This window comes from Branchiostoma floridae, chromosome 2 (assembly GCF_000003815.2).
Source record: "Branchiostoma floridae strain S238N-H82 chromosome 2, Bfl_VNyyK, whole genome shotgun sequence".
In the NCBI taxonomy this organism is placed as follows: domain Eukaryota; kingdom Metazoa; phylum Chordata; class Leptocardii; order Amphioxiformes; family Branchiostomatidae; genus Branchiostoma; species Branchiostoma floridae.
The window spans coordinates 13,525,756-13,539,633 of NC_049980.1; the positions used below are offsets into that span (position 1 = coordinate 13,525,756).

The 13,878-nt window shown below is 40.1% G+C and overlaps 1 protein-coding gene across 1 annotated transcript; it reads right to left on the reverse strand.

Annotated features, from left to right (window-relative positions):
- Positions 1 to 2,327: 2,327 nt before the first annotated feature.
- On the reverse strand, positions 2,328 to 11,488 carry LOC118404374 (kelch-like protein 24). The gene is made up of 9 exons (XM_035803447.1): positions 11,100 to 11,488; positions 9,896 to 10,068; positions 9,300 to 9,406; positions 7,996 to 8,188; positions 7,501 to 7,720; positions 6,893 to 7,136; positions 6,142 to 6,346; positions 3,953 to 4,150; positions 2,328 to 3,524 (listed from the first exon to the last, which is right to left on the reverse strand). The coding sequence occupies exons 1-9, from the start codon at positions 11,425 to 11,427 to the stop codon at positions 3,312 to 3,314; spliced, it is 1,881 nt and encodes a 626-aa protein (XP_035659340.1). The 5' UTR covers positions 11,428 to 11,488; the 3' UTR covers positions 2,328 to 3,311.
- Positions 11,489 to 13,878: the final 2,390 nt, after the last annotated feature.

The following is a 13,878-nucleotide window of genomic DNA, read 5'->3' on the forward strand; positions in this document are numbered from 1 at the left end:
TGAATGCGAACATTACTATATTCGAACAGGCAAATGAGATCGTTGACTTTATTATTACTAACATTGTATTAATAACAGGGGTCGTCAAACAAATAAATCCATCGTAGCCTAACTCCTGTCCAAAATAAAGTCAAAATTATTAAATAATAGCCCATTGAAATTATTGTCTGTTTTTTATGGTTATGTCGAGTTGTTTTCGGTATTTAGTGAAAGTTGTTTTCGGTTGTTTTCGGTAATTAGTGAAAGTTGTTTTCGGTTGTTTTCGGTATTTAGTGAAAGTTGTTTTCGGTTGTTTTCGGTTGTTTTCGGTATCTAGTGAGACCCCTGTCTTCCACAACTTTTGATTAATGTACACAACTGGTGTCCGACAGTATTACGCCATAAGGCAAACATATCCACCTGTATTGTCAATAACAAAACCTCAATTGTGTCTATCTTGATCAGGTTTGTACTGGAGACTCGATTTGCCGAGGTGAGTGGGGGCAAAACTACTGCTGTGCTTTGTGGAACCAGGGATCTGCCATGACGGTCTGCAAGCCTCTGGGTGCGGCGGGAGAGCCGTGCCATCTGGCGTCGAACCGGACACCGTTCCCGACCGAGAACAGGCGGCGGTTCTGGCGATGTCCCTGCCGAACCGGCTTACGCTGTACACGGTCCAGCTCAGACAGTCAAGTTGGAGTCTGCCGTGGTACGTAAGAACCTGCGATGATTACACGACGACAGGCAACCACATGTTTTTTTGTGGAAAGACCGCTTGTTACGCCACATAGCTTGGAATCGGACTCTAGTAAACTTAGTTTTGGAAGTATGGACAATTACTCAGTAGTTTAGGTGATAAATAGAGCTGCACGTTACACAACATATACAACAGCTTGCTTATTCAAAAATTAGGGCACTTGTAACTGCGAGGTTTCCTTTTTTTATGAACACTCACATTGCTGAGTATTTAATCACCAGGCCAAGGTGGATCCTTGTTTGTTTGTTTTTTTGCTTCCAATTCAGCATTTAGATATTCAAGTCCTATTGATTCCCATTGTCTATTAAGGTCCCCTTTCCAGCAGATGGCTGGGCCCCTTAAATTGCATTGTGGAAATTCCTATATGCTGTAAAAGTAAGATTTAAAAGATAAAGAAGACAGTCGATCTTTATCTATGGAATTCCTTGAGCAATCTTTCAAATCTTTGGTAGTTGATTAATCGCAGCATCTTGTGAAAAGGGTGTGTAACGTGTGATGACCAAGTGACCTTGTAAATTGATAATGCCAGCACTTACGTGTTTCCAAACGTGGTGTGGGCCCATAAGAAGGGTAAGATTAAATGGTACGGAGGTAGAGAGCCCCATGTAACGCGCAGAACTCGACTTAGCATAGTTTAACTGTCCGTCAAATGTGTCATTTATCTTATCACCCGCCTACTCGTCTCAAAAAACATTGTCCTTCATCTTTAGGGCAGGAAGCGAGGAAAGCACCTATTGGCACGAAGCTTTGTTGAATTGCTTTTGGAAGCTTATTTAAAGTCGTTAGAAACTGAGTTATCATTGTTGCTTGTGGCTTGTTAAATCTACTGGACCCGTTCTTCTCTGTTAGCATAGTGTTACATACAAACTAGTTATTGCACTATGTGGTTCCATAAACATGGTATATTGTGCTACATGTGACATGAATATAAAATTGATAAATGGTATCTGTATTGTGTATTAGTAATAAAATGATTATCTATCTACGTTGAAAGAACACCTTATAGGCATAGACACCGTTAAAGGTATCCATGGCAAGTATAGACGACACTGCCAACACTCTTCTGATGTAATAAAGACAAAGAAGATAAAATATCATAGTCTGAAACAGCTCTATTATTAATTATTAGATAGAATACTCCAAGTTGAGTCAATGGATAAAAGAATAAATCTAGATTGCAATCTTTTTCATCTCTTGATGTTTCTATTTATATCCATCAAAATAGGAATGGTAATGTGTTTGTCAACCGTAGACGAAAAGGACGAACGCTGGAGATTTCTTTTTCCAGAGAAGGGAGAAATTGGGATCGCTTAAGAAGATCTCTCTGTCACTCAATGTTGCACGTAATGTGTACGACCTTTATCGAGTCATTTGCGGAGGCGAACTGTGATATTTCCTGTCCATCAAGTCTGGATTAATGGTCAACAGGTGCCCACCCTGGGAAAAACTAATAGTCCATTGCTTTACGCAATAGGCCGACACAAATGTTCGAACATTTCAGAATACTTTTTACGTAACGAAATAATCTTTTCTCAATTGAAGAAAACCGTATTCCTTTCAAACGATGTCAAAAGATATTTAATTCCGATTCTTCCTTTTATTTTGACAATTTATCATATAGATTGAACACAATATCGCAAATAAAGTAGCAATGGCACACGTTGTAGTATTTGGAAACATAAGCATATGTTCATAAATACTCAGCACAAGGATAAAGGTGGTATCTGACTGCACTTGGGGCACCGGTGCGGCACTGCGGGTTCGTTCACTGCGGCACTGTTGTGTTTTTGCCATGTTTTATTATAATTTAGATGTTCGTAATACGTAAAAGTATGACTTAGAAGACAACCCAAAACGTAAGAAAATTCGTTCTTTATCTCTGAAATTCGTTGAGTATCTATCGAACCCCGCAGTGCCGCGCAGTTAGATACCACCTTTAAGCCTAAGTATTTTAGCCTTTCGTGGGTTTTATTGTCATTTAATTATCATGACGGTCGGTTGCTAGATATAGGGTTACAGTACTCTTTCCCATTGCTAGGGGCGTTTGGGCAAAGTATCGGGTTACAGGAGGCCGATTTTTTTCTAGCCACATTGGAAAATAACAAAATAGTATGGTCGCTACAAGAATCTCTTTCAAATAAAAGGAAACTAGCGACATTACATATATTTAATGTTGGCATTTTGACTTAAGTGGCGATTTTGCGGGATTTTGCCCCCAAGACTGTGGATGAAAAGAGAAAAAGTCAAGCTCCTATGAGCTCCTATGAACTGAAGTTTGGAATTTTCATTACGATCTACTGAATTGTGCACATTAACATTATATAGTAACAAAGAAGGAGAAACAGATTGTTTGTGCTCTGATATTAAAATACCACTGGTCATTCGCATTATGCACCTTAAAACCAAATATTTTTCATATACATTGAATTAAATCACTTAATACTTATATAGTTATTAAAGCTTACAAGGAGGATGTATTTTGGAAATGAATAGATATCGATATATATGTAACAAGGTATTTAATATATACGTAAATAATTCGCGGGATGATGTAATAGGAAACAGTATGGGGTAACTAACGGCAGATAGACACACAGCCATGCATTGATAACGGTCCCGTCATCTTCCCAGAGATGGACCAAGTGTCAGTTTTGGGATCGTAACACTCGATGGTGTCATGCGCAGCGGTGTCGCCTGTAGCCACGCCCCCTGTGACGTAAATCTTCCCCTCCACAACGGCCGCACCGTGGAAACCACGTCGGAACGTCATGTCACACACACGGCTTACCTGCAGACATTTTTAGAGGATTGAAAGATTATCATAGAGGTTATAGAGATTCTTACAGAGGATTTTAAGATTACTGTTTCTGCTAGGGCGACTCTTTCAACTTGACGAAGTGACAAAAATCTAAGAACCAAACTTTACACAACTTTTTGAATTTTGTTGTAAAATATCCATATTCCAAAACAAGACACTAATTTTGTTTCTACATGCTGCTTTGTTCAATTTATCTAAGGCTTGATGATGATGGTTCGGCAAATATCCTAGAACTGTTGTATGATTTCCATGTTGACTGACACTTTTACTGTTAGTACGATGAAACGCCAATAGCCAAACTTACGACCGACAAGAACTGGACAGCACCAAGCGACTACAAGTACCTCCGTCTAACAGAGGTAACAAACCTGTAGGTAACAAATCAATCCTGCACCGACCTTTTCTGTTTCCGGATCGTACACTACCACCCTCCGGGAACCGCCCCCGAGCACATAGATGAGTCCGCCCAGCACGACAGCGGGCGCGCACCGGTTGATGACCAGGGATGACTCCATGATGTCCCATTGACTACTCCGGGGAGTAAACCTCTGGATCATCTTACAGGAACTGTTGCCTCCGATAACGTACAGTCTCCTCTGTTAACACAAAACGACGATAAAAAAAAACTAGAGAAACAAGAGTTAGAAAAACCTTATACCAGTAATATTTAGAGCCTTTTTTTAGATTTATTGTTTCATCCTGTAGCATTTGATTTAGAAATAAGGTAGTTATCAGCATAAGCTATTTTGCTTACAATGGTCCTCTCAACCAAATTTACAAATATCGTACGTGTAAAAGTAATTTCGCTTGTTGGAATTCCATGTTTACGTTTCATCATGATTTATGCAAATGACTTCAATATTTACATAATCTCTGCATAGTGGTGTGCACCTACACATGTCAAACGTGTGTCTTTCCCATAATTTACCATTAGTAGTTATGGCACATCCTCATTGATTTATAAATTAGACTCTTATTTGTAAAAAGTGACCATCCACCGATGTGACACCTGCCATGGATTATTGTCCTAATGTGTAAAACACTACATATTCCACATGAATTATGAAAATCAAGTCATAATTTGCATGATGCACATTGTACATCGCTCCGTGCATGTACATTGTACATCACATACGCACACACCCGCGCCTATACACACACACACAGATACATACACGAAAAACATACCTTTGCCAAATAAACCAGGTTTGTTATGTAGAATGATGTCTGTAGACATAAATTTGTTACTCATTACATTTTATTTTATATGCCTGGAGTTGGTTCATAACATTTTGCCATTGCTTAATAACATTTTGCCATTGCTTGTACAAATTAGATCCCTATTTACATAATAATATCAAATTGTATCAAGCATCACTTAACTTATCAGCATACCAAAAATCATGATGATCCTTTCATCCTTCTTGACTTATTCTCTTTCAAAGTAGGAAACTAAATCGGCTCCTGCAGTTCAAGGAAAGACGTTAGCGGACCCAAACATACACCTCTTACTCTCTGCCCTCTTTCTCAGTTACATATGTGACAAGTTTGAAAGTCCTATCACTGAATGCAGTGGATTTATCAACTTCCCTCATTAATTATGCAAATAAGCTGTTAATTTGCATATCTAGTATCTCATTATGTAAGTTTTTACTTAGGCAATCTATACCAAAAATCATGACGATCCGTCAACACGTTCATATTTTCCCATTAATTATGCAAATGAGATCATCATCTGCATAATTAATAATGTATTGATATTTGTTTCTTTCTCAGCTACAAATGTGACAAGTTTGAAAGTCCTATAAAGGAATGCAGTGGATTTACAAACTTTCCTCATTAATTATGCAAATTAGCTATCGATTTGCATAATTAGAATTCCATCATGTAAGTCTTCCCTTTGGCAATCTACATACCAAAAATCATGACGATCAGTCAACACGTTTATATTTTCTCATTAATTATGCAAATGAGGCCGTCATTTGTATAATCAATATGCATTGATATTTCTCTCTTTCTCATCTATATATGTGACAAGTTTGAAAGTCCTATCGTGAAATGCAGTGGATTTATAAACTTTCCTCATTAATTATGCAAATTAGTTGCTAATTTGCATAATTAGTATTCCATTATGTACATTGTTACTTGGGCTATCTACATTCCAAAAATCATGACGATCCATCAACACGTTCTCTAGTTATTCTCGTCCAAAGTTTGAAAGGAAATCGGTGACTGCAGTTCCAAACAAGCCGCTAGGGAGTCCAAACTTACAGCACTTACTCTCTGCCCCAAGGGCTATCTACCACTCAAAAATCATAACCACAGCATGTCCAGAACACGAGATATCAAAAATTGAGGTTCTGCTGCAGTACCTTAGCAAGCCGCTAGGAAGCCCATTGTCGAACTTGACCTTCGTTTTCCTGACCTCTACCCACCTACCAAATATTATCGGGATACATCCAAGGCTTCTTGAGTTATGCTGTTAACACACACACAGACAGACAGACAGACAGACTCACAAGCCCAAAACATAACCTTAGCCATTCTGGCAAAGGTAATGAGCTCTGAGTGAAGTGCAACGACAGACCTTGTACCCTATCACAGCTGCAGAGCTAGCAGGTTTCGCTAGGGGCGCTGAATCCTCCCAACGATTGATATAGGCATCGTATTTCTCCACCGTCCGTAGTACCGCCGACTCTCCGCTTCCTTCTGTTTGGGTGTTCTTCGATTCGTCTTCTTTACTTCCAACAACATAAATCGTGGCATCCAAAATCCCAGAGCCATGTGCGTATCTGCAATCATTGATCTTTTGTATTTGTACATACTGTATGTTTTTAATTGAATGAGCCCTGGAAGATTAACTTAAGGATATCCCTATAAACTCAAAAGCAACTCAAACTCAGTATTCTAAGCGTCTTACTTTGCCACGTGTAGCTCTAAAAATCGGTTCCCAATACTGTAGTCAATGATAATTACAATGTTTTATTAGCTAATATCAAGTTAATATCTATATTAATACATATGCTTAGTTCCTATTAAGCAAACACAAGTATGAAGTTTAAGATCTTGCGTTTCTTCATCGTGAGAACTGTCATGTACTTCCAACAAAATGCTGTCCTGCCGACACAAATGGTTTACGGTTTGATAAAATTGTGCATGTTGGGTAATAACAGAATAAACAAAACATATAGAATATCAAGTCGAGACAAAACTTTGTTTAAAAAGTAGGGGCTATTACCTTTGACCTCGAGCAAGCTTAGTTTTAACTGTGAACTTTCTTAATGCTTAACAAACAAATAATTAACTTCCAAATCTTGATAATCACATGACATGTATACCTCCCGTGTTTCATGGGCGCCATTTTCATCCACAGGTTGACCTTTGACTCGAACTTCCACACTTCATTACTGACGACGTCATCAAGTTTTCCTCCTGTGACGTAGATGTCGTTCCGCAGGGCGACAACAGAGGGCATGACCGGACGAGATGGCAGGCTCAGCAGTTTCACGGACTTTTTCGTGAGCGGGCTGTAGGCTGTCACACGGTCACTATTCCTCCACATTTGCTTTCCACCTCTCTCACCTGGAATATACGCAATCTATCATTATAAAAAACTCAGTATATTCAGACTTAAAACTAGTATTGTCGTGTTTGATTATCGACTAGTTCTACCACTTCTGACCTCTACTTCCTGCCTTTTGTAAAGTCTGACCTTTGTAATCTTCTTCCCATGCACGAACTGACTTCCTGTACTAAAGAACTGAGCTATGGACACCCAAACATACAGAAACCCCGCAAGCAAAGACCCCAGAGATGTAGCAAAAATGTAACTTTAGAGTTACTGGAAACAAATAATAATAACTATGGGCTAGGTACATGCATACAAAAAAAAGTTGTAACAAAGACTACATGGAGACATTGAGAGAACTTGTAATATGTACCGTACCCCCTCCAACCATGACGATCACCTCTGACGCCAGACACCTCCTGGGTTTGTACTGTGGGTTAGGTGCGAAGTCGTGCCAGTCTAAATGCAGCATGTGGTACCGTTTGAACTCCTCTATCATGCTCTCGCACTTGGAGGAATTTTGGACCAGGTCCTCAGTGTCCACGTTATCCAACAGGAAATTAGGTCGGATGAACCGGAAACGCACGGTAGAGAGGACCTGCAAAGTTTGCATAGAGTAGGGATACATCTTTAGTTAGTATAAATTACAAAATGGCTGACAAACATATATTTATATCAGTTTCATCACAGCAAGAAATCTAAGATCTCCTTTGACTCGCTTATCATATTCATATTCATTATGGTGGATTTCTTGCTGGTTCTGTCTGATGGATGATTTTTATTTGCTCGCAAGACTGCAACTGAAATAACCCTATGTAGGTATTTGGGACCTTTGACCTAACTTCCTGTCAGGGACCCGGATGTGCCACTAACCTCGTGACAATATTGCCTCCTGTTGTCCAGGTCGTGTTTAAGCCACCTCATGCCGGCCAGAAACACCAGCTCCTCCCGCCGTGCGTTCAGGTTGTCGCTAGACAGGTAACGCACAAGATCATCCTTCTCTAGTAGGACGATCTCCTCGCCCTTAGCTACGTCGGCAAAGTTCTCCAATGAAAACGTTTTGGATCTGTGGGTGAACATAGTGTCGATACAAAGTTGTTTCAAGCACATTCTAAATGACTGATGTATACCAATGAAGTTCGAAAAACCACTACCACTACAGTTAATAGTTTTCCTGCCCCCCTAGTGAGTGTGAGCAACGTTCAACCTATTGTCACAGACACCTTGTTCATTACCATATTATTTGTTTTTGACAGCTACACAAATCTTTCAGGAGAGGACAATGCATACAACATATAGATAACATAAAATTACAATCATATCAAAGATAACATAGAATGACAATCAACATACCATAATCAAAAAAACTAATAACGTATCTTGTGTTCAGTGCGTATGTGTATTTCAATTTTTAGAATCTCACACGTATTTCAGTAGTTCCACAATTGAGTTTGCAACGCATGTGGTGGAATGCTCCGCTATGGAAACGTTCTGTTCGTAAAAGTGTTTTCCACTTTTAGTCCATCTATTTTGAAGAGCTTTAGCCTGTACATGTATGTAACAGATACTACACACGATGGATACGAGGGGCTTTCAATAAGTAATAACTCTGACCCTCTTCCAAGTTGTTTGATCTGAATGAAATTCTGCATGTGTAATGATTCATATCTCTATAGTTTATGTTGCAAAAAAAGCTCTGAACTAATTGTGGTTTCTGATTTACTGGTGTTTGAACTGAGTTAGGTGTGAAATGGACCAGGTGTGAAATGGAGCCAGTTGAGTGTCGCGCAGTGATCCGGTTTTTGTATTTGAAAGGACGCACACCAAAGGAGACTTTTGATGAAATGAAAGAAACTTATGGTGATGATGCCCCATCATATGACCTTGTAAAACGCTGGCATCCTGAATTCAAACATGGTCGGAAGTCTGTGGAAACAGCTCCCAGACCTGGTCGTTCCTCTTTTGCCATTGATGAGGCATCTGTTGGAAGACCAACCTGGGGTGTCCTACAAAAACGGTGTCCAGAGCTGCATCAAACGATGGGAGAAATGCATAACTCTGGGTGGTTCCTATGAAGAGAAAGACTAATAACTGTGCCAAGTTTCATTAATTTCCTGCTATGGGAAATTAGTCAGAGTTATTACTTATTGACCGCCCCTCGTATATGTGACCCTCACGTTTCCTGTAGGTGTTGGCACCCGATAGACTCGGCGACATTGTTCATACCAAGACAGTTGTACGAGTCCATGTTCCTCTCCATGAAGGTGTAACATGGCTGTAGCACCTTCACAAACACAGAATACAAAAATCGTTATATAAATGTGATTGGGAATGGAAGATATAAATGCTTAAGAAGATGGAGATATTACCTAATCAATGATGACTAGGTCACCTTAATCATATTGACCAGAGCATTTTAAACATCCATTTGATATATCTTAAGTTTGTAATTGTCTGGGGGATGTATAAGTATCATTTTCGCACAATCTGTCAGGAACTTCCTCGGGGCTAGGGTAACATGATTATCATGGGCCAAATATATGCTCTGATTGGTCCCAAACAAATTTGTTTCTGCCACTAAGAAAATCTTTTTGATTGGAACTTTTGACAGTAGCCTCTGCCTCCTTAAATGGCATTATTAAATCTTCACCTTCATGACTTTACATAACAAAAGGCTTACGAATCAAATTTTCCACAACACACATTGGCCAAAATGCCAGCTTGCCAGGTTTTGAAATGCTATTTTATGTAATGCCCTTAAGACGATGTATACCTTATCGAACTGGAGCAAGGACGCAGCTTCCAGGAGTGACTGCGCGTTGCCCTTTGTGATGTGGAGCCTCCCCGTGTAGCTGAAGTCTAGCAGTGCGGACACTATGTCACTTTCCACTTCCTTTATCTCAACCCTTCCTTCATGTTCCTCTCTCATACAGCTTGTAAACATGGCTGAAACGTATAAAAGGCAATGATGTTCTCTTCATGTCTTGATGCTCGTTTATATCCACTTGACGAAAAAGAAAATATATCTCTGTAAAAGGCTGACTCCAAAATTTATTTCGCTTGCCTAATGGAGTGTGTCTGGCAGAGTGATACAAGTTACCTAGGTCAGAATCAATGTGCCAGATGATCAAAAAGTACAAGCTTTTGAGGTGACGGTTAATATGCCTGATGCGAAACGTGGCGCGGAATTGCTATTACCTCAGCAGGGAACTGTGGGGTTGGGAAAGCACTAAAATCATAATTCGTGCTTTTTGTACGGTATTTGCTTTAACTTGATATGACACTAAAAGTCAAACATCAAAATATTCTAACCGGTTTCAAATCGTCGACCTAAAAATACGTCCTTGAGGGAGTAAGAGTATAAATTATGCATGTAGGACATGAAGAATATTAGTACCTGTGGTAGGTTTGATAGTATCGCCATCAAATATTCAAGAAAAGCCGGCAGGATGCAAACTAAAAACACCTTTCCGGTAGATAGCGATCATTGAGCAACCATACGGCGGCGATGTGTGTTCCTTTCGAATACATCGCAATTGGAATATAACGCATAATGTCAAAATATATTTGAAAGCTAACTAAAGAAACAAAAACAAAATAGAATCCGTTCTTTATCTATGAAATTTGTTTAACGATCTTGCTCTCAGGGGTACAACTTACTTTACCAAGTCTATGACGCTTCTGATTTTGTCATTGCGCTCAGAAATTGATATGATAGAGTACAAGAAACATCCGATATGACATGATGATAACGAGATATCAGGGCGTGTTTTCAATATTCATGGGAGCCAGTTTCACTCACTTTTATATGGTCTGTGACACTTATGTTGTAATTTTGCCCATTTCCTTCTTCTTGTGTGTACCCATTTTGATAAACTACCACATATATTACCTTGTCTTACTATTAAAAGTCAGACTTTTCTAAATGTATCAGATCACATGTGTAAAGAGATTAAAAAAAGAGATCATAAATTTACCTTTAAAATAATTGCTGTTGGCCACCAGAACGCTCCGATGGCAATGATGCTCAACCAGTCCCGTCACCACCACCGTGTCGGTACACGTGCCGTCCCGGCGCTGGTCGTTCAGGCTCCCGAGAGTCACACCTGCGTGAGATGCATCGTAATAATCGAAATTGTCCCTCGGTGCGAGGCTCTTCAGTTCTCCTTTCGGTTTTGCCGTCATACCGAATGTTGACGTTTCCAACTCATCAAGTGTGTCGTAAAAATGAGCCAGGGTGTTGTAGAATGTTCGCTGCTGTCCTGTTAGGGACGTGTTGTTGTCAGTCCTATTCATGTTGTACATTTATCAGCATATACGGTTCAATGGCTCCTACAGAAGCGGGGACATCGGGACAATAAGCGCACAAAGCGTGCTCCTCGTTGCTGCCATGAATCATTAATGGTATTTGTCTGTAAATGGCCCCCGTGTGCAGCCCCGTTCGATTAATTTCTATTCACGAGCGATGAGGCAAAGGGCTCCTGAGCTCAGCGTACTACAGGTTGCTACATTCTGTATGAGGGAAAGGTAGTTCTATTATATTTTCTTTTTGTTATGTTGGACGTATATTCATATTTTCTTTGTGTGGATTAGTGCTCGGGATTTGATATCCCAAGCCTTTTATTGAAATTTAAATCTCACACAGTAAAAATAACTGGTCATTTATTTATTTATTTGGATTCTCCACATACAATGACAATGGAGGGTATGGCGGAACAGGTGTCAAAGGACACCTTTTCAAAGCCGCAATACCAAAATCATAACAATGATACATCAAATGATAATACACATAAATACAAGAACAAATACCATAATCAACGTAAAGCTCAAATCATTATTAAGTCCAAATCTATGAAATAAATATAGTCATGATATAGGACAAATTAGCGTGTCCTTGTAGCAAGGAAAGTGGCGCAACCGCATGCTAAAGACCACATACAAGCCTGCTCTGGGCTGAAGTTTTGTCGGAATCGATTTTGCATCAATAAAGATAGTTTTCTTTTAAAGGCAGTTACAGCAGACGGGCTTGTGGCTAGCGCGTAGCTCGAGCTCCCAGCCCTCTGGTTTCAACAGGAAGTTTGTTCCAAATTGTGAGAAGTCGTGGTGTAAATGAGGAGGCAAATGAAGATGATCTTACTCTCTGAGGGGTCATGGTAGGATAGAAAGCTAGATATAAGTCTTAGGAAAGAAAGACAACAAACAAGCGAAAGATCCGAATTTGCAATACTAATAGCTCAAACAGGTGTTATTATGTAGTACAGTGCAGCCTAACCCCGGTAGGCGGCGCTGTACTACCATTCGTACAACTGTGAATATAACAGTCTGGCACGTACACATCTCTTACGTTTATTAGTTGGGTTCATCAGATCAGGTTCCACGGGCTAAACATGAATTGCCGACCTGGCTTGACGATTGGATCTTTAGTGTCAACCAGGTCGGGACACGCGGATATTCAGACTTAACATTAAACTCGAACAAGCCAAATCCTCTTGCTGCGATGCTTATGTAAGCCGACAGTGCTATACTGGACCACCAGAGGCGCTATAAAATACTTAATAGCTTTATGAAAAGTTGATTTACTTTGGCACCCACAAAGCTAATGATGAAAGAAAAATTCGTTCTTTGCTACGATTCTTTAAATTTCATAACAAATGTACCCGAATATATTTCACATCTTCTTATCATGATCCTCGTACCAAGAAACATAATGTCAACAAAACTTTGCAGTTCCATATAGGAATTCTTCCTAAGGAAAGTGTCCATACTCTCATTAAGTATCTACTTATCTTTTATCTAAGACACGACACAATTATTTCTAAGCTCTGCCGTTCATATACAAACTTAAATGGCAAACGCAATTTTACCGACCATGCCCATACCAACTTCTACACGTTTCTACTATGAAATACTGGAGAAAAATCACCTGCAAGGGCAATACCTCCAGGCTTACACGTGTATACTGAAACAAACATGAAGAATATTAAACCTTTGGTATACTATAGGTCTTTCGACAAATGGCCGATCGAGTGGCGTTGAATTATCGAGTGGCAAGGTGGAGTGGTGGACACCGGTGATCTACAGGTCACTGTTTCGATTCTAGCCTGATTTAATCGCGTTTCTCAGGCCCGTCCTACCAGCTCCGGATAGCGGAGTTTGCGTTACACAGACTTTTTCGAGTCCTGGCTATTCTAGATGCTGTGTATTTTGAAAAGACACATAAAACGGCTTTCCTCACTTCACCAAGATGTAAAATGGGTACTTTCTGTGGGGGAGGTATAAGGCGGTGGAAGGAGAGGAATGGGCTCTGCCTTCCTCAATAACCACTGCCTCTGCGGACTCCAAAAGCTGTGGGACTACCCTTACAGTCGACAAAACACCCTCAACGCGTTTAGTGTTCCCCACCAGTGGCAGTTCGGTTCGACAACAGCGCTTGTGCGTCGTGTCGGCAGGAAGCTCATCAGTCTGGCGCCTAGGACTTCAATAGCCGAGGCCTGGATTTGTGGACCTTCTTTATTCCGCGCGACGCCTCGTGCTCCCAAGGAAGCAACACGGCTGGAGTACTTAATGGAAAGCAAATAAGTCTGAAGTTCTGTATCAACCATATCCACATGAAACCCGGATCATCACTAAAAATAAACGGAAACTGCGAAAGGGGTCTCATCTGCTATTTGTTTGAACAAGGTGTCAACGAGGAGGCAGTTAGCGAGAAAATTCAAGAAAAGCAAAAACAGAAGAATCGAATTATTTAACTTTCCC